Consider the following 22,550-nt stretch of genomic DNA (forward strand, 5'->3'; position numbering starts at 1 on the left):
TTTTGACTGTTTCAAAGCAATTGGAGCAATTGACAAATAAAGGTTAATATTTATAATATTTATATTTATATCAATATTTATTGATGGTGGAAAACGAGTTAATATATATACTAAATGATGAAGAAAAGTGTTATTATTTATCAAAATAAGAGAAACTTATATAAAGCAATGAACAGATTTAAAAGTATTAGCATAATAATAAGAAAAAAATAAGTAATATTTTGATTTAATAATATCTGTGATTTATTTAAACAAATATTTTTATTTACATGAGAAGTTTCTAAATTTTCAGCAAATTCTTTGACTACACCACAATCACATGCTAATACTTTCAAATCTGTTAATTGCTTTATATAAGTTCCTATTATTTTGATAAATAATTACACTTTTCTTTATCATTTAGTATATATATTGCTCGTTTTCCACCAACAATAAATATTGATATAAATATAAATATTATAAATATTAACCTTTACTTGTCAATTGCTCTAGTTGCTTTGAAACCAAAACAGCATTGCCAAAACAGCATAGCCAAAACAGCATTGCCGCTATGTTCATAACTAGTCATGATGTAAAAATATGTAGAGTCGGAACACGCTGACTCGATATCCCTTGATACCCGTGCAAATTCATGTGTAAGGCATTTCTGTGATCAGGTGTACAATCTCTTTAGTGTTATAATAAATTCATTGATCTTTTATTTACGTTTTAAATATATTCTTGATATTTATATCAATAATAGTATTAATTTATTTATTTGTTAAAAAAAACAAAGTACAATAATTTCCAGTTATTAAGATCACTATTCGAAACATAAGAATGAGCAAGTGAGATAAAAGTCTTGTTGACGGCTCGTCGAGGATGAAACAAAGGATTTGTTCGTTTTAGCTACACTGGGGCTGCTCTGGGTCTGCTCTACACAGGATAATACAGGACAGATAAATAGTTTGTCCTGTATTATCTTGTTTAGAGCAGACCCAAAGCTGCCCCAGTGCAGCTAAAACGAACAAGCCTAAAAATACAAACGAACGAAATAAATTAGCATTAAAAAATATATATTTTTGTCTTTTACAGCTGGCGTCAGATAAAACTCAGATTTGCTTGTGCTGAAAATGAGAAGAACTTATAATCTTTTAATCAAAATGCGATTTTATAACTAGAGATTACTGTACTACGAATGCTAACTTTTATTGTTTTATGTAAAAAAAACACCTGTGTATCATTTTATGAATATTTTATTCACTTAAAGGTGGATATATATCAAATAAACGAATAGCAAATGCAAATTTTCACTACTAAATTTTGAAAAATGTGTAAAATATATATATTTATCAACATTTGATTCACATTTTAACATGAAACTGGATGATCCATTTATTAGACCGTTAGACCAAAAAAAGTTCATGTGCATTGCGGATGGAAATACTATGCATTCGCTATTCGCTCTACGTATGGTTTTATATTGTACACGAATTTAGCACAATGTTATCCATCACCACCTTTTTCTCTTTTTTTCTCGTCAAATTAATAATTGCAATTAACTCTTATTTGCAATAATCATTGTATCATATGACACTTTTACGTCTAGCTTTCATGTCAAGCGAATATCGATAATATATTTGGCCAAAGGCTAAATATATTTGATGTAAACGCGAAACAAACTGAGCACATAAAAGACATACCAATATCTGAACATTTGCATTATACATATACCCAATTTAAATATGATAACATTATAATAGATGAAACAGGCAATTTTTAGGCCAAGCTTATAGATGTTATAATTATATCATAATACAATCAATAAAAATTAATGAAAAAAATGATAAATAATAAAATTGTTCAAGGGCCAGTTATGTCTCAATGCACAATGAATAAACAATCTGATCATATAAATTGTATATAATACATACGAAAATGCCATTAAACAATTATCTTGCCAAAATAGAAGTGTAAGTCAAGTTATATTGCAAGCTGTGTCAAAGTTGCGTATCCACTATACCGGCTGCTCATTTTCTGGTAAGTCTAGAATCTCTCCAACAAATTCCGCCACATTTGTGTCCTTCTGAGCATGTTGTGTAATAAAACTGAGTTCTAGCAATTGACTGTAGTTGGGACGGGCAGTGTAATCCTTCATTAAACTGAAAGCAAAAATGTGAAAATGTCACATTCGTAGTTTCAAAATTAATATAAAAATTTTATTACAATTGCCATTTACCACTTATTGATGAATTCTTCAAATGAAGGAGAGAATTTGTCAGCAGGTAACTTCGGAGCTTCATCCTTTACCACTTGTTTTAATTGCTCAAACGGTGTACCCCATGACTCATATGGAAATTTACCTGTGGCTAACTCAACAAGAGAAATTCCTAACGACCAAACGTCGGATCTAATGTCATATTGCGATGGGTTACCTGAGGGATCTATCCTTTCTGGCTACAAAAAAAATTAATAGTGGAGAATGTATTGAAAAGTAAATGCAACTTTAAAAAGAAAAAATCTACAACTACATACAGCCATATATGGTTTGCATCCAGCGTCGATAGTTTTGGCAACCGAGTCAACAAGATAACCCGATATGCCAAAATCGCAAATTTTTACTTCGCCTTTTCGATTAATTAAAATATTACTAGGCTTAACATCCCTGTGAATCACTCGTAATTGTGAATAAAGATAATGCAATGCACTTACTACCTGTAAGTATTAATACATATTTCTTATATTAAAGAATTTAAAATTAAACTTTTAATATAAAGTGAGAAAAGTGAGAAAAATTATAATTTAACATCATTGGAGAATGTTCATACATAATAAGTATATATACCGCAAAAGCTACTTTTCCTAAAATGTCTTCAGGAATGGCATGGCCATGTTTATACACTTTTGTGTAAAATTTATCAAGGCTCATGTCCATCACTTCCATACATATCCATACATCTCCCTCTCGAAATAAAGCTCCATAAAATTGTACCGTATAGGAGCATGCTGAACTACGCATGGAAATGTCTAAATCCATAAGTAGCCGTTTTTGCTCTTGTGTATTAACAGTTGCAGTTATTCTCTATAAACAAAAATGCATATGCTTTTAGAACCAATTGTGTTATATTGCACATTAAAACATAATATGAACCCATTTTGATTATATTACCTTAACTGCCATAATTGTACCACTCTGTTTATGTCGCATTTTATCAACAATCCCATATGCTCCACGTCCAAGTATACAAAGTGTCTCTAAATCATCAGCTTCCACAACAAATGTTTTCTCATCTATAGTAATAGTAGTTCGTTTGTCTAAATTTCTTGGTGGTGTTCTAAAACAAGATTAAAATCCATAAAATATTTAAAAAATATTTCTTAAATTAATAACATATCATGATTGAAATTATATTGTTTCATAAACATTTTTTACATGCATTTTTTCTGATTCTTAAAAGCATATATTACACACAAAAATAAAAAAATTATATATAACATGGTACATAGCACTATACAAAGATATCATCACTGCTATACGTACACTGGTATGGGCACTTCGTCAGAAACCTGCAGTTTCAAATTGCGTTTTCCACGACGTAAAGCCATAGTGACGAGCTGCAATCAATGAAGCCGCGTCGTCCGCGTGAATCCGGCAGTATTTCGATGTTGGCAGAAGTCAAAGGAAATTCATGGCCGATAGTATTCAAAGACGCAACGAAAATGCGATCTGAAAAAGCAGAGAAAAATACTGAAATTCACGATTAATGCATAAAAATCAGACAAATGTTCCCGCGACATTAAGGTTATTCTGCAGAAACATTTCTGTTGCGCGTGCGTACACATCAAGACATCGTTCTCGTTCACGTCGCATGAGTTGTTTCGTTAATTTCACACACTCTACGACAACATCGCGTTATCCCAACGAATCATTGTGTGAAATGTCTTCGTACCTTCGTCGCACTTCGTTGCCCATATATGAGGTTTTTAACAAACTCAAACTACACCGCCTGAAGTTGATTGTGCAAAATTGCACAAGTTCTACGGCGTCAAGAATTTGTAAGAAAAACTATAAAGACTTCTCTCGGAGTTGAAGTAAAACACATATAGCGCCGCTCTATCGGAGTAGGAATAAAACACGAAATCACAGTTTAACCAGTTACAATCATAGACGTAGTAAGTATAGACTGTAAAGATGGGCGATTTTCAAAAATAACTCGATGTTTTAAATATCGAGTAAAAGAAAAAAAATCATAAAAGTGTCGACTATATTACTAAAAAGAAATCGAAAAATCGATTAATCGTTTTATTTTCCTTTTAATTCCTTTTAATTTATTTTTTAAAGAAATCTTAAACAATATTTATTCTGCAATTTATATATTAATTTTATTTTAATTTCAAATTTACGTACAGTTTCTTAATAAATCCGTAGAAAAATATCCATTGCTAAATACAGCTGAAAAAAAACAGTTTTATTAATTTTATTAATTAAAATAAAAGTTTTCGTATGAATTTTTATTATGCACTCTGCTGGAACAGATAACACTTAGTTTTTGTATGTAATACGAGTACATACAAATTGTTACCTAATCTTTTGCCTCTAACCTAACTGATAGCTCGCGCAAAATACAGCATAAAGACAATATTTATAATTTAACCTTATCCTTTTATGGCTTCTGGAGGTCGACTCTGGGCAAGATCTGTAGAGAGAAGGTTATCTCATACGCAAAGAGGGACGAGCGGCAAAAAGGGCAAATGCAGAGAGGGGCAAATGCAGAGAAGGGCGAGCGGCAAGAGGGGCAATGATGATGTCATCTGCGAGCAGAAGCTATCTCAGACAGCTTCTGTTTGCAGATGAGATCATCATGCTCTCCCCTTCCTTCATTGCCCCCTCGCCACAAGCTGTTTCTAGCTCCCCCTTTCCTTCATCGTCCCTCGCCAACAACAGGTTTTACTGAGGTAACCTTCTCTCTATAGATCTTGAACTCTGGGAGCTTTCCATCAAGGCATTTAGGCAACATACATCGACATGGTGTCAGACATGGTGCTTTCCAACAATGACACGCCACGGCACGGTTCGACACAGCAGAAGAGCATAGTTGAACACAGAGTCTAGTTCATGATTGCCAATTTTTGGGATGGTATTCTAGAGAATTTTCATTTTATCCATCTGCAAAATATATTTATACTCATCGCGATCGTAAACAATAATAAATGGTTATGTTTGATTTGTACGTACTTTAGACATGCCAATATGCTCCTGGTACGCCAATTTTTCAATTAAATGAACTTACTAATAGCGTTTTCGATTGGGATGCACTGGCTGCACTCAGTGTTAGGAGCGTGTTCGATTGGCAGTGCCAATACGCACTTGGCTAGTGTCATGTGTTCGTTTGATTGCACGACATTCGCGTAGTGCGCACTAAATGGCACGAGATATTTTGACGGTGCCAGTTCAGTGCACTGGATGCATGCAGGCACCAGTGCATCGTTTTGAACATTGTTTCAAATTCAACAAAATGAGCAATTCGGATTTGACTCTTTTTAATATTTTAGAGACATTTTTGGAATCTTCTTCAAGTTCAAGCGAGGAAGAAGAAATAATTACAACTCTCCGAACTAGAAGAATAATTCCAAAAACTATAAATTATGTGGAATGTGTGAAAAAAATGGATAATGACACCGTAAGTGTTATATCTTTTTATACAGGGTGTCCCGCGTAACTTGTCCCACCGGGAACTGGGAGATAGATGGGATTGAAATAAATATAAAAGTCCTTTACCGTTTTACGATATTTGCAATAATAAACGAGATATTAATTTTTACATTTAGACTAATGAGAGCGCGTTGAAAGAAGCACTCCAGCCGCTCGAGATCTAGTCCGGCTCAGCGCGGTGCGGCGAGACGTGAGCAGTGCTGCCAGAAACGAGCGGCAGCATCACACAAATACAACCGAGAACCGATGACGTCACCCTATCCGTGTGAGCTCGACCCGGTCGACCAATGGAAGAGGACGCACGTCTCTCTTCCACCGAGCCGACGAAACAGACGATAAATGCTAAGAAGTAAGTGTTTCTAAGGCAAGTGGCTGGAATATGAAAAATCCCGTGTTCGAGATTTGCTTCTCGTAACTTTCTTTTCTTTTTTCCGCATTTGTTTCTAACAGTGTAAATTATCAAATAATCTTTTTTTTTGCTTAAAAAATAATAGTTTATATTTATTAATAATATTCGCATATGTTAAAATTAACAATTTTTGAAATAATTCAGATTTGCTATTGTCAATAGAAAAATGAAGTTATTTTGCAATATTGTAACAAAGTGTAAATTTAACATATGCTATGTTCTTGCCACTCGCCTTATCCGTTTAGCCATGTTTGCTTTGACATTTATGTCTATCGACTCGAAAGATTTTACATACCTGTAAAACTTTTAATTATTTCCCAACTTACAATTAGTCACTCGCGTCCTGATATTTTTTCTCCCGTTCAATAATTTTCTATTCGTACATTCGGAGAATCCGAATAGTGAGATCAATAATGTACTTAATTTTCGTACACTCTAGTATCTCAATCTGAGATCGGTGTACATTTTAACGTCTCAAATGTAGACGAATTATTTCTATATAAAAAATAATTAAAATTTTCACAACAATCTATGATATATCCTCCATATGCCATATTATATTTTATTCCATTTTTAATCATTTATTTTAAACTACTGCATATTAGCAAGAGTTACTGTACTATGGAGATTAGTGGAGGAGACGGTAACATATATTATAAATGCAGTCAGATTTATTGTACTCTTGTTAGTATTGTTAAAATATTGTAAAAATAATGTATTATTAGTTTATTAGTAATTATAATAGTATTATTAATAGTGGTCTTCCGCACCACCTTCGAGGTTCCACTACCCATACAACAATTCGACGTTCGATGGATGTCTATAGGACGTCCCACTCGACATGTACGGACGTCCAGATGACGTACCAGACATGTTCCGAGAACGTTCAGTAGATGTCATTTGTACGTACAATGTACCGCCCTTAGACGTCCTCTGTACGTCCTTAGTACATCCTTTGTACATCTTTAGAACGCCGTCGTATGTCGTTGGTACGTCGTTAGTACGTCATTATCGTGACGTTACTACGTCTTCTATACGTCCTTAGTACGTTATTGTTGTATTTTATTTAGTAAAATATATTTTCATGTCAGTAAAAATAGTGTAATTAAAAGTAAACAAATATTTTATAATAATGACAAAAACAAAATTAAAACGCGCATATTTGTTTACATTTTATACTATTTTTACTGACATAAATCATTTTTCAAAAAAAAACGTCCGTAAGAAATCCATTATGTTACGTTACAACGATGCACTAATGCCGTACTACGAAAATATGTTGTTTAAGTATGGGTATATACTTGTACTTAAATGCATACAAGTATAAATAACGAACACCAATGCAATTAAACTATAAAATACTTTTTTTAACAATGAAACTTATTTTTTAATATCTTTTTTCTATTTTTTATTTATATTTTTATTATTTTTTAACTATCTTTTAATTTTTTATTTATATTTTTATTATTTTTTAACTATATTTTTATTATTTTTTAATTTTTTATTTATATTTTTATTTTAAATTTTTTATTATTGATTTATTATTATTATTAATAATAATTTTTTTAATCTAATTTATGTGATAACATTGTAATAATATATTGACTAGTTATATTGTGATAATTTTATATTAAGATTTATTCTACATATATATTAAATTTAAAATAAAATCAATTATCTCGTGCTAACTCTCTATCCCGTCACATATTTATAGATAAATAAAATGTTACTAACATGTCTGCAAATGACATCACATATGTATAAAAGAAATATAGAAAGAATAATGAAATGTGGTATAATAGGGCTCCTGACGAAGGTCCACTAAAAAAACCTGACGCGCCGTTAGTGGAACCTCGAAGGTGGTGCGGAAGACCACTATTAATAATACTATTATAATTACTAATAAACTAATAATACATTATTTTTACAATATTTTAACAATACTAACAAGAGTACAATAAATCTGACTGCATTTATAATATATGTTACCGTCTCCTCCACTAATCTCCATAGTACAGTAACTCTTGCTAATATGCAGTAGTTTAAAATAAATGATTAAAAATGGAATAAAATATAATATGGCATATGGAGGATATATCATAGATTGTTGGTGTGAAAATTTTAATTATTTTTTATATAGAAATAATTCGTCTACATTTGAGACGTTAAAATGTACACCGATCTCAGACTGAGATACTAGAGTGTACGAAAATTAAGTACATTATTGATCTCACTATTCGGATTCTCCGAATATACGAATAGAAAATTATTGAACGGGAGAAAAAATATCAGGACGCGAGTGAGTAATTGTAAGTTGGGAAATAATTAAAAGTTTTACGGATATATAAAATCTTTCGAGTCGATAGACATAAATGTCAAAGCAAACATGGCTAAACGTATAAGCCGAGTGGCAAGAACATAGCATATGTTAAATTTACACTTTGTTACAATATTGCAAAATAACTTCATTTTTCTATTGACAATAGCAAATCTGAATTATTTCAAAAATTGTTAATTTTAACATATGCGAATATTATTAATAAATATAAACTATTATTTTTTAAGCAAAAAAAAGATTATTTGATAATTTACACTGTTAGAAACAAATGCGGAAAAAAGAAAAGAAAGTTACGAGAAGCAAATCTCGAACACGGGATTTTTCATATTCCAGCCACTTACTTTAGAAACACTTACTTCTTAGCATTTATCGTCTGTTTCGTCGGCTCGGTGGAAGGGAGACGTGCGTTCTCTTCCATTGGTCGACCGGGTCGAGCTCACACGGATAGGGTGATGTCATCGGTTCTCGGTTGTATTTTAGCGTTTTCGATTATACAGGATTTGAACGACCCAGGGTTGATCAATCACTATTTTACTATAAATGCAAGTCTTTCATTGGTGGAGAGGTTGCAATGACGTCATTAACCAACCCTGGGTCGTTCAAATCCTGTATAATCGAAAACGCTATTTGTGTGATGCTGCCGCTCGTTTCTGGCAGCACTGGACGTGAGCCGGGCGCCGAGCCACGGCGCGTTTCCCCTCTTGCCTCTCCAACGCGCCGCCCGCAGCCATGTATGATAGACTAGGCCGGGCTAGACCTCGAGCGGCTTGAGCCACTGATCTCTATATTACACTGGATGGCGTATGCTGTACAAAATGTGTGTTACGATTTGAAGACTCGGCAGCCATATTTAATACAGTAAAATATGCATCTTTCGGCGGTAAAATTCAAATGACGGTAATAATATAAACAACGATTAAAAAAATATTTTTATTGTTCACAAGTAGAAAAGGTAGTAGTATGAGTAAATGTGCATAAATATAAAATAATATTAAAAAATATAATAATTCTAAATGAACAATATATAGGAAAATATGTTAAAAATATGTTTTGTAGAAAAAAATTAAAAGTCGATGATTTTTTTCAAAATTTTTATTTTCAAACTTTTTGCAATAAGTAATACAACTAATAAAGTAATACATTAAAAATCAAAAATTGTTATAAATGTAAATAAAAATATTGAATATGATATTACAATATATATAATGTAAGTAATACATAAAATATAAATTCCAATGTTAAGTGGTCTGAACATAATAAAGAATGATTCTTTGGTACAAACTTTGATTCGAGATTCATGTTCTGCAACCATAACTGCAATATTTCCTTATCTTTCAGAGGAAACCTTCACAAAAAATATTCCACAATATTAATTTTGAAAAAGATATGACATTAAATGCAATAAAAAATTTACATAACCTGTAAGGCATAAATATGTGGATATGTAACTTATATACTTACTTATGATGTGTTCTACCCTCGATCCCTTGTTTTGAACCACAATATGTACACGATGATACCATTTTTGTAGCATGAGTAAAAATTTTGTTCAACTAACTCGATACGACGTACATACGACAGTTGGAATCTCAACCTCAACTGACCTCAACAGTGGACGCTACCATATTTGCATATTTTACTTTATCAAAGATGGCTACCGTAACAAGCTGTCCTATTCGATACGCCATCCAGTGTAATATAGAGATCAGTGGGCTTGAGCGCTTCTCTCGACGCGCTCTCATTGGCTCAAATGTAAAAATTAATATCTCGTTTATTTTTGCGAATATCGTAAAACGGTAAAAAACTTTTATATTTATTTCAATCCCATCTACCTCCCAGTTCCCGGTGGGATAAGTTACGCGGGACACCTTGTATAAGTACATCCTATACCTTTTTTAAAATATAATTAATGTAATATATCATTTTTATACTAAATAATAATTTTCATATTTGTCATAGTTCTGTAGGCATTTCAGAATGTGTCGAGAAACATGCGAGCAATTAATAAATGGTTTTCAGCAATCAGATTTCTTTCCAAAAAATGAAATGCATGGTGGTAGATCTGCTGAAAAGTATATTTTATCTTTTTTGTGGTTAGTGTTTCTGGATCTGGATGATCGCAGTTAATATAATTTAATATGGTATTATATGATCCAACAATTCCACAGAAACTGCACACGACATCCAGTTTTTCCATTATGAAAACCTAATAAAAAATATCAAATATTTAATAAAAAATAAAAGGTTAGATTAAAATTATTATAAACACGAAATGTCAAAGTTACTTTTTATTTCTTCCCGCAATCTAATCAACTCAAATGGCACTTCAGCTTGCACTGAAACATTCGACGTTTTCTTTTGCACTTGCACTATTCAGTGCAATCCATGGAACTTGTCCAATGTTGGTGTGAACTAAGTGCGCACTGGTGCGCACTAACTTTTTTCTAATCGAAAACGCTATAAATATCATGGGAAGACATAAGAGTTTGTTCTTTTTAGCTTAACTAGTTGCACTAGTTCAGAAAGTGTACACTGAGGCGTTCGTTTTAACGAAACTGACGTCAGATGTGGCTGTTCTTTTTCAAAGTGCAGCGATCCTCAGTTCAGTAGTTCTCTGTACTACTTGCCCTAGGTCTTGAGGTAGTGCAACAGTTCAGTGCAGTGTTTTAACCTGGAAATTTAAACAGGTAAATTTATGTAAACATATTAACCTTATACTATAAACATTTTATTTTGTGAAGATTACTAAAATACAAGTTACAATCTGTGCATATGTTTTTATTACATTATGCAATTAACATATTGCGTATAATTTACAATTATTACTCTTAACAAGAATACATTAAAATATTTTTTGTCTTAGCAATAGCTGAACTAATAAAGATATATATATATTAGGTGTACAACTTTGCTTCCGCCGTTTTTCAATAGAATGGCTTTAGCGGTATGTGGTGGTGGAAATAAACAGATGTAGACGTCATACAATAAGCTTGGGCATTTGTCAACATAACCCCATCGAAACATTAGTCGATTTGTGTCCGCATCGTAAAGTTATTCTCGATTGAAAATGTCAGTTTACGAGCCAAATTCTCGTCATTTGCGGGAGGTTTTAATTTTCTGCTTCAATATGAAGAAATCTGCGGCTGAGGCTCATCGAATGCTCTCAAATACTTATGGCAAGACCGCTATTAATGAAAGAACGTGTCGTGAGTGGTTTCAACGCTTCAAGAACGGTGATTTTGACATCGAAGACCGGCATGGCGGTGGAAGAGAAAAGGTTTTCAAAGATGCAGAATTGGAGGCATTACTTCATGAAGACTCGTGTCAAACGCAAGAAGAATTGGCAGGATCATTGGGAGTGACTCAACAAGCCATTTCAAAACGCCTGAAAGTCATGGGAATGATTCAGAAACAAGGAAATTGGGTGCCGTACGACTTGAAGCCGAGAGATGTTGAACGGCGGCGAAGACAAACGGCCGCAATACAACGAGAGACACGATAAAGTGATTTTGCAGCATGACAATGCTCGACCTCATGTCGCAAAGTCGGTCAAAACATACTTGGAAACGTTGAAATGGGAAGTCCTACCCCACCCGCCGTATTCTCCAGACATTGCTCCCTCTGGCTGTATCCCCATGGAGAAAGAAATAGCGGAACGGAACAGTAACGGAACAGTAGAAGAAAAGAGATATGATGAATATATCTCTTTTCAACTACTGTTCCGTTACTGTTCCGTTCCGTTATTTCTTTCTCCATGGGGATACAGCCTCTGACTATCACTTGTTTCGATCAATGGCACACGGCCTGGCTGACCAGCACTTACGTTCTTATGAAGAAGTCAAAAATTAGATCGATACGTGGATCGCCTAAAAAAATGAGCAGTTTTTTCGACGCGGGATTCGTACGCTGCCCAAAAGATGGGAGAAAATAGTGGCCAGCGATGGACAATATTTTTAATCGTAAATGTATAACCAGTTTTTTACAATAAAGCTTCAAATGTCGAAAAAAAAAAACGGCGGAAGCAAAGTTGTACACCTAATACATTAAAATATTTAGGTAAATATTTTAATATTTAGTTATGCATGTTTATAATAAAAACTAATATTTTTTAAAATATATTTTTATATATTAAATTTCAATATACATGTGTAGGAAGCCACAATAAATGAAGAATTTGGTGAAATATCAAAAGATGCAGCAGGCAATTTTTTAGAAGACAACAATAAATTTGTAACTTGTACATCTGAAGGTATAACAATTATATCTATATACATAATAATTATTTAAATTAAAAAATAAATGCAAAATAAAAAATTATATAATGTCATTAACTTTTATTAACCATAAATAACATAAAATATGTTTTTCTGCACTTATTTTTTAACGTCCTGCATCATCTGTAAAAATAAAATATGTTAAAATTCTTATTTTTATAACATAAATTAATGTTTTTTAAAAAATTTATTCTAAACTTAATTAAAAAAATACATTTTATAAACATATTTCTTTTTACAACATAAATACATACCTTGTAGAAACGTTAATACCTCCGATACACGAAACTGATCTATTAATCCATATGTAACGTCTTTTGACAAACGAAAATGCATAATAAAGTCTATATTATCATAATTGTGGACGATATTTTCAACATAACTACCCAGACAGCACAAGTACGTTCTATGAATATTCATAGTATAATATTAGAGAATGTTTGAATATTCCTAGAATATTCTTACATTATGATCGGTGTTCCTGTAAACTTCCAGTGGAACATTAGAAGTAGACAAAAAGTCACGTTCTGTGAACGTTCTATGAATATGCTATAGAATATTGTATAAATATCTTAGAACATATATACTGGAAGGGGCATAGCTGACTTGCCGTTGTCCTCAACATCTATCTATCCTTGTCTGTACATTTTATTGCAATACGCATGCGTCGATTATGTTGATGTGTGTGATGACAAACTAGACAAGCTTATCTATGACAAGCCTTCCAATATAATCAAGTCTAAAGAAATAATCATAAAAAAGTATACAAAACTAATATTATTTAAACTTCAATGAAGTTTTTAAATATTTTTTTTATTATTTATTATAATAATTTTTATTGTACTAGTTACTATATATACAAGATATAATTAAAATAAGATAACAAACTTTAGAGGAGCGAGAATATTACATAATAATAAATATTACTTTTTTATTTTTTATTAATAATATATATTTTATATCAGTAACAGTGGGTTTGACGGACATATGTTGATGTCAAATTTTTTTTCATGTTTGGTCTTGCTCTTCAAAGTTTGTTATTTTATTTTAGTTTATCCTGTACATCCTGTATATAATTATTGTTCATTACAGTATTTGTTTTTGGTTATGTGCATCATTATTTTTATATTTTATTTCGCAAGACTATTATTACATATTACTACATATTATTATATATAATTTATAATATATTGCAATTATATTATAATATAACTTAAAGAATAAATTGTTATAATCAAATTTTCAAATGCTTTCCACCTATTTTAAATCTTTCTACTTTCAACTTAAGCGGTTATTCATTCGCGCAAGCGCATTGACCGATTTCGTACAGACAAGGATAGATAGATGTAGGGGACACTTTTGTTATGTATATTTAGATAGGCTATGTCCCTTCCAGTATATATGTTCTAAGATGAATATACATTTCACATAATAGTTTAATTATATTCCGTAAATATTATAAGGACATTCTCTGGATATTAAATGAATTTTCAGAGAATATTCTGCGTATTTTCATGGAATATTCTGATGAAAGGATATAGGTAATGTAAGAAAAATATATAGATATACAAATATTATAGATTTATATTATATAATTAATACATATTATATATACAGGGTGTCCCATTTAACTTGAGACAACTAAATATTTCGAAAAATAAGCATTGTACGAAAAAATGTCCCAAATAAACTTTTAATATTATCAAGGAGGACGTCTGCCTGTGTAAAAATTAACCCGCCCCCACCGCCCCTTGGGGGTGGGGCGGGTGGCAACTTTGAAATTTTAAATGGGACTCCCTATTTTTTATTGCAGATTCGGATTCCTTGGAAAAAAATACGTAAGTTTTGTCCGAGACATTTTTTCGAATCGTGATAGATGGCGCTGTAATCAGTGAAAATTAGTTTTTGCCATTTTCTCTCACCATCGGGGTGCTTTATTTCGGTGAGTCCCCTCGCCTCTCACTATTCAATTACAATAAATGCTCGAAATGATGACCTTCCATTTCAATGCATTTATTAACTCGAGCTTGGAATGCTTGTACACATGTAGAAAGTGTATCTGGCGTTATTTGTGCGCAAACATATCTAATACGTTCCACCATGTTTTCTCGAGTATTTGGTACTTCTGTATACACTTTTTCTTTAAGGTAACATAAAATTATTTCAACTTTCAAAATTATTTCAAAATTATTTCAACTTTCTCCTCTAAAGATAAATAATCCATTATTTATTTGCTAAAATAAAGAACGCGTCCGTAAAAAAACAAGTAACTAGCGTACCAAAACTATGAGACATCTACATATGTAGTAAATTTCTGAAATACTAAAAAGGAGAAACAAAATAAATGAAAAAAATTAAGTCAGAACAATTCTTCAATAACTGGATTCTTTAAATTTCAAGTCAAGTAAATTTCAGTCAAGTAAATTTCAGAGAAATGTAATTTTTGACAGCTTGCGTTTTGTGTATCATAATATTTTTTTCTTTATAATATTTTCAACAAAATCTTAATTGCGTAAACAATATTTATGTTAATATGTATTAGCAAATTTATTTTCCAAATATTAATACTGACAATAGGGGAGCAATAGTCAATTTCGTTTTTATCACTGTACGTTGTACACACCTAAGCGCGCAAATTTCAGGCCATCTTATTCGCTAACTTTAAATGCTTCTAATTCAAAAATCATTACACCCTGAGTATTTTGGTATTAAGATTTTTTGCTCAAAATTATCTCAGGAATATGCTCCTAAGCGTTGTTACGGTCTTTACGGGACACCCTGTATATATATATTAGGGGTACAAATAAGTTTTAAAGTGTTTTTTTAAAAATTCAAGATTTTTGTGCAGAAATTCAATAATACATTTAAGTATCAAAATATTCTCCGTTATTATCTATGACCTTGCGTCATCTTTCGGGCAGCTTACGAATTCCGGCAATGAAGAAAGTTTCGTCTTTTGATTTAATAAAGTTGTCGACCCATTTTCGCACTTCTTCAATATTCCGGAAGTGTACCTCAGACAATGCGTTTTGCATCGACCGGAACAAGTGATAATCACTTGGCGCTATATCTGGCGAATAGGCCGGGTGCGGTAGAACATCCCAACCAAGCGTCAATAATGTTTCTTTGACCGTTTTAGCGACATGAGGCCTAGCGTTGTCATGAAGCAATTTCACCGGACGCAATTCTTTGTCAGTATATGCACGTTTTCGAGGGATTTCTTCGTTCAATCTCAATAGTTGTCGACTATAGCGATCACCATCAACCGTTTCACGTGGTTGCAGAAGCTCATAATATAGCACACCCTGCATATCCCACCATATACAGAGCATTACCTTTTGGTCGTGGATATTCCGCTTTGGCGTTGATGTGGATGATTGGCCGGGGTTTACCCGTGATTTTTTTCCGCTTGGGATTATCGTAATATACCCACTTTTCATTACCCGTTACGATTTTCCACAGGAAAGACTTTCTGTGCTGTTTGTTGTACAGATTTAGACACATTTCGACACGGTTATCTTTGTTCTTCTGGCTCAATTCGTGTGGTACCCACTTTCCCTCGTTCTGAATCTTTTCCATCTTCCGTAAACGGTTGGAAACGGTTTGTTGCTTTACTCCCAGTTGTAATGCAAGTTCTTTTGCGTTTGGGACGAGTTTTCATCGAGTAATGCTTGCAATTCATCGTCCTCAGTCTTGAAAGGGGCTCCGCTACGTTCATGATCGCTAACGTCGAAATCACATTCTTTAAACCGTCTAAACCAAAATTTACACGTACTTTTGGATACAACATTGTCTCCAAGAGTCAAACAAATTGATGCACACGTTTTTGCGGCGCTCTTTCCTTGATGAAATTCATAGTGAATGCAGTGCCGAATAAATTGTTTCTCGTTTGCTATTTTCAAGCTGCTGCAATTTTAGGTTACACAAACAATATCGTGAAGTTGATTGTTATTTCTTATGTTACCATATAAACACTACAAAATCGGAAAAGAGCGGGAGAATATTTAAATTTTAAATTACTTTTTTATGTACAAAAAACGCTTTAAAACTTATTTGTATATATAATAAAAAACTAACATTTGTAAGCGTACTTTAAGTAATCACGCGATACGTACGATGCACCACCGATGGGTACGGCACGTACATCCACGACCAACACTATTATCAAATAGCAATGGCGATACCGGTAATTACGTAAACGTCTACTCGAAGATATTTATCGAGGATCTGTAAGGATTAAAAAACAGGACGGTATAGAAGGTGCAAACACAATAACAATATAACGATATTTATTAATATCAATAACACCCGCATACATATAACGAGGTAATGATTACCGAAAACACGACAGACGTGTTATCACAAGGACTACTCAGACGACAATGTTTTATACGCATGCCCTGACACGCTCAAGGATCGCCTATTGCATCAGCTAATCCTGATTGGCCCTAATCAAAGATGTTCCTACGCCTAGGACGCCAGACGCAGCGTATTCAGTGTTGCGATATGGGACCGGTTGTATGCGCATGTGCGGCAATACGGCGTCAGTACAGTGTCTCATACAAATTAAACAAGGCACCGTTACCCCGCTACATTAAAAATATTTCTAAATTTTTTTAAATTGATTGAAATTTTTTACTTCTTGGTTTTTTAGCTGCTGGCTCCGTAGATTCCATGCTTGTAAATAAATAAATCTTACCTTATTTGTAGTCACCAGACCTTCTCATGTCAAAACGTCCCGCCATACAGTCAACACATAACATATAACGGCACTGGATCTCCATCACCGCACATGCGCATACAACCGGTCCCATATCGCAACACTGAGCGTATTAGATAACTCGCGCGTGGTCGCGAGGACCGCGAGGACCGCGAAGGGATCGCAGTGTCGCACAATCGACGGCGCTGTATCGCGTTGCTTACACATTAAATCAATATATTCATGTACTAGAAAATTAGATCCTTAAGGCCATCACACACAAAATGACATAACTGCATATGCATAGCATAAGACTGTCTCGACCAATGAACATTTAGCATAAAGGCGCCATATTGATTTACATAGCATGCTCATTGGTCGAGACGGTCTTATGCTATGCATATGCAGTTATGTCATTTTGTGTGTGATAAGGCGGGAGCACAGACTTTTGCATAAAGCATAACGCATAAGCATAAGGAAATTGATTGGTCCGTTTCCTTATGCATTTGCTTATGCTTATATATAGACCAATCAATTTCCTTATGCTTATGCGTTATGCTTTATGTAAAAGTCTGTGCTCCGGCCTATAGCCTTTATGCTATGGAATAACGCATGAGCCATGCGTTAGCCAATTAACGTTTATTTTTACAAAGAAAAGTTCGTAAAACGTTATAGGAATATTTTGGTACACAAATGTTCCAATTACAACAAAATAAAATGTTATAAGAATATTCATTGAAATATTATTACCCTAACAGCACACGATATCCTGCGTATCATCCCATTTTCATACTCATTCTACTGTGATTATCCGTTAAATACTGAGATCAATCCTATAATATCTTTTGCAGTATTATTCGCACACGTATAATCTCAGGTTTGACTCAAACGTACGGAAGTGATACGTACGCACTTCTATCGCGCGCGTATAATCTCAGGTTTGACGAGACCAGCACTCAAGATCTATAGAGAGAAGGTTACCTCAGGAAAACCGGTTGTGGGCGAGGGATGATGAAGTAAGGGGGGAGCTAGAAACAGCTTGGTGGCGAGGGGCGATGAAGGAAGGGGAGAGCATGATGATCTCATCGACAAACAGTAGCTGTCTGAGATAGCTTCTGTTTGCCGATGAAATCATCATTGCCTTTCTTGCCGCTCGCCCCGCTCAGCATTTGCCCCTCTTGCCGCTCATCCCTCTTTGCGCGTGAGGTAACCTTCTCTCTATAGATCTTGACCAGCACTAACCTGCGCCATTTACATACGTAATTCCTTTTCCCGCTTGCCCGGCATCAAGTGACACCATGCAACACCACGTATCCGAGGTTTTACTGATATCGAAGGTAATCTTTTTTTCCTTTAAGTTTTATTTCACAAAATAGTGAATAAAGTGTAAGAGCTAGATAGTGTTTGTACATATATGATTTTTGTAATATTTTTATTATTTTTTATGTACTTGTTAAATTATTTTGCTTAAAATATTTTAAGGTTATGTTCGTAAGCTTGCATTATAATTGCCTCTCACCTCTTTGGTTCTTGGTTAAATATACAATACATTTTTTTAATTATTTTTTAAACAATGTCTTAAAAAGATGATTTAACATAAAACTGTTTTCAGTTCGCAGTATCGTTCCTTTGAAGTTCTCTAGCTTAGGCTTCTAGAACTTTATTTTATATTGTAAGTTTTATGTAAATATTTTTACGCTTACAGTCGTAATTTTGAAATAAAAAGATCAATTAATAAGAAATTGACTGATTAATTAACCTAATCTAAATTATCCTATACAATATATGAACGCGCGCGCGTTTCAGCACTTGGCTGTGTAAATGTGTGCATGTATATGTGATCTACTGCACCATTCCCATTTTTATCCTATCTTGATACTGTCTTTAAACTATAGACCTTCCTGCGAAATTCTATGGAAGATGGTACCGCGGACATACGATGATTCCTAGAACGTACTACGTACATCGCAGTATATTTGAGAATGTTCTGAGAATATTACAATTATACTTTTGCGATATTTTCAGATTGTTCTCAGTATCTACATGTGCTGTTAAAGTAGAGATTAAATGAAATGGATAATTATAAACGTTGTAATATACTATACTATGTATATTATATATATTATTACATATACTATACGATATATATTATTTATAATATTACATATACTATATATATTATAAAAATTAAATTTATAAATGAAAAAAATGAAAAAAATATTTAAAAAATAAAAATATTTTACCAAAAAAAATTAAAAAATATTAAAAAAATTTAATTAAAATAAAAAAATATTATTAAAAAACGCAAAAAAACTTGGCGTTGCTACACCTCAAAATATTATAAAGCAAAAAAATTAGTAATAATATAACAATTGTCGATTAATTGACATCATGTAATAAGCTGACATCATGTAAGTTAATATGTAGTTTATTGTAGCAACGTCAAATTTTTTTGCGTTTTTTAATAAATATTTTTTTATTTTAATTAAATTTTTTAAATATTTTTAAATTTTTTTTTGGTAAAATATTTTTATTTTTTAAATATTTTTTTCATTTTTTTTATTTATGAATTTAATTTTTTATAATATCGTATAGTATATGTAATAATATATATAATACCCACATAGCAAAGATCTCCGCAGGACATCCCAATTTGATCGAAATGGTCCCAGTTTGATCCAGAGTAAAACGTTATCTGTAGGATTACCTGAGGATATCCCGTGTAGCATGTCCTGTGGATATCTTATGTACGATCTCCGCAGGACATCTCATTTTGATAAAAATGATCCGAACGATACAGATCAATAATAAAGAGTTATTCGTAGGATTTCCTGAAAATATTTCTAGTACAAAAAATATACGTACATTAAAATTGCTGTTTCATCAAATTTAGCAAAAGATTTCTTACATAAATATTTTTTAGTAAGACATTTTTTTTGCTTAATTTGAACAGAGAACAAATTTAATTTTGGTTGCGTTCCGTTTCGCACATTATGCGCACGAATTACATAGAAAACGTTCCGTTTCACTCAATGCGCGCATGAACAGCGCTTAAAATTCCCTAGATCCCCACCACCTGCAGCGCATAATACACGCATCAGCTACCTCAAGTTTGAGTTGCAGCAGCTTATGCGTTCCATGCGATTGCGTAATTGCATATGGCGATTGATAGCGATATTGTAAAAAGTGTCAAAATAGGAAGAGTCATAATGGAAGAGTCATTGATGATTCACTACTATTACTGTCACTCATTTCATCAATTAAAAACATTGTCACATTGATAGCGCAATTTATTGTGGAATCCATTTTGGGCCGGTATTCATAGGGCGGTATTCATAGTCCGTTCTTATATTTAAAATCGTCTTAAGCACGGACTTATATTCGCTCTCTTCGTCACACATAGATTGTGTCTGACGAAGAGAGCGAATATAAGTTCGTGCTTAAGACGATCTTGAATATAAGAACGGACTATGAATACCGCCCATAGTCCGTTCTTATATTCAAGATCGTCTTAAGCACGAACTTATATTCGCTCTCTTCGTCAGACACAATCTATGTTTGACGAAGAGAGCGAATATAAGTCCGTGCTTAAGACGATTTTGAATATAAGAAGGGACTATGAATACCGCCCTTGATTTTCCGCTTCTAATGCGTTCAATATTGTTCCGTTTCAAAGCATGTATCATGCGCATAATGAAACGAAACGCAGCCAATGCGCTAAGCATTAGCGATGCGAACGATGCGTGCTATGCGCAAAACGGAACGCAACCTTTGTGTACATGCGTAGACACACATATAACATACAAATATAATTTTAATCCGTCCATTTGTTAAGATCAAAGTACAAGTATATATAGAGAAAATATTTATTTCTATTATATGACGATACTAGAACTTGGTCATCGAGTTCTTGGTTCGACAAGCCAGTATACAGGGTGAGGCAAAAGTATGGAAACCCCCAAATAAGTTTTGAGGAAGGCATTTTACGAAAAAATGTTAAATACAAAAGTTTTAGGAAATTTCTCTGGCTTTTCAATGGTGACCTTGGATTTGACCTTGACCGTGACCTTGAAGGTCATTTGAAGGTCAGAGTAATTTTTTAAAATGGAAACCCCTATTTTTTATTCCAAAATCTAATAGCTGGTGTCAAGAGCTTTTCAAAACACTATAATGAAGTTATTTTTCATTAAGTACTTTTCGAGTTATGAGGCTTGTAAATTACAGTATTTTGACATAAAATACAAAATATCTTGTAAAACATTCAATTTTTGGGAATTTTACCTTAATACTTTTATGCATAAAATAATGAGACGAATCAATTGGTATAAAGAAAACACATAGTTGCTTTCAAGAAAAAATATGTAGTTTGCAACATGCAACTGCATACTTTTTTTTAAAACCAATGTGTTTTCTTTATACCAATTGATTCGTCTCATTATTTTATGCATAAAAGTATTAAGGTAAAATTCCCAAAAATTGAATGTTTTACAAGATATTTTGTATTTTATGTCAAAATACTGTAATTTACAAGCCTCATAACTCGAAAAGTACTTAATGAAAAATAACTTCATTATATTGTTTCGGAAACGTTTTGACACCAGCTTTAAGAATATGTAATAGAAAATAGGAGTTTCCACTTAAGATTTCAAAGTTGACCTTTGCAGTGTCCTTCAAGGTCATATGAAGGTCATTTCAATATAACCATATAATAGACCACTTGATATACCAAAACTTTTGTATTAAACATTTTCTTCCATAATCATTATTTTCCAAGATATTTGACCGTTACGGAACTTTCTCCCATCACTGTATAAGATTACCGCTCTTTGATTACCTAACCTTTCTCGGATCGACAACTCGAATCGTATTCTAGTGTCGTAGATCGGTGAACATTGAGATCAACGCAGGCAGTGAAGTGTGAGTTTTGTGCTGTGATTCTTCCTTAAAAAACGGAAAAAGGCGCATTAGCAATAACATATAAGGCGTCAGGAACTATTAAATTGACAGATAATTATTAAAATCTAAAATTATTATATCATACGCAGGTCATCTTTCTATATATATCATAAATAAGGTTATATATGTTTGAGAGATGTCGGCTAGTAGAACACCACTACTACAATTTTTATTTATATATT

General features: G+C 32.9%; 1 protein-coding gene and 1 long non-coding RNA gene across 3 annotated transcripts; one reads left to right on the top strand and one right to left on the bottom strand.

Annotated features, from left to right (window-relative positions):
* Positions 1 to 1,038: 1,038 nt before the first annotated feature.
* lic (dual specificity mitogen-activated protein kinase kinase lic) lies at positions 1,039 to 4,090 on the bottom strand. 2 transcript variants are annotated; one of them, XM_012362386.2, is made up of 7 exons: positions 3,930 to 4,090; positions 3,521 to 3,706; positions 3,149 to 3,314; positions 2,825 to 3,061; positions 2,515 to 2,694; positions 2,219 to 2,436; positions 1,039 to 2,141 (listed from the first exon to the last, which is right to left on the bottom strand). In XM_012362386.2, the coding sequence occupies exons 2-7, from the start codon at positions 3,583 to 3,585 to the stop codon at positions 1,997 to 1,999; spliced, it is 1,011 nt and encodes a 336-aa protein (XP_012217809.1). In that variant the 5' UTR covers positions 3,586 to 3,706; positions 3,930 to 4,090; the 3' UTR covers positions 1,039 to 1,996. The 2 variants fall into 2 exon arrangements, with proteins under 2 accessions (XP_012217809.1, XP_012217810.1); XM_012362387.2 differs by having other exon boundaries at positions 3,819 to 4,062.
* A 7,101-nt stretch (positions 4,091 to 11,191) lies between these two features.
* On the top strand, positions 11,192 to 14,062 carry LOC137000632 (uncharacterized). The gene is made up of 2 exons (XR_010890900.1): positions 11,192 to 12,495; positions 12,592 to 14,062. It is a non-coding gene; the product is annotated as an uncharacterized lncRNA (long non-coding RNA).
* The last annotated feature ends 8,488 nt before the right edge of the window (positions 14,063 to 22,550 follow it).

The sequence above is a fragment of the Linepithema humile genome, chromosome 6 (assembly GCF_040581485.1).
Source record: "Linepithema humile isolate Giens D197 chromosome 6, Lhum_UNIL_v1.0, whole genome shotgun sequence".
Lineage (NCBI taxonomy): Eukaryota > Metazoa > Arthropoda > Insecta > Hymenoptera > Formicidae > Linepithema > Linepithema humile.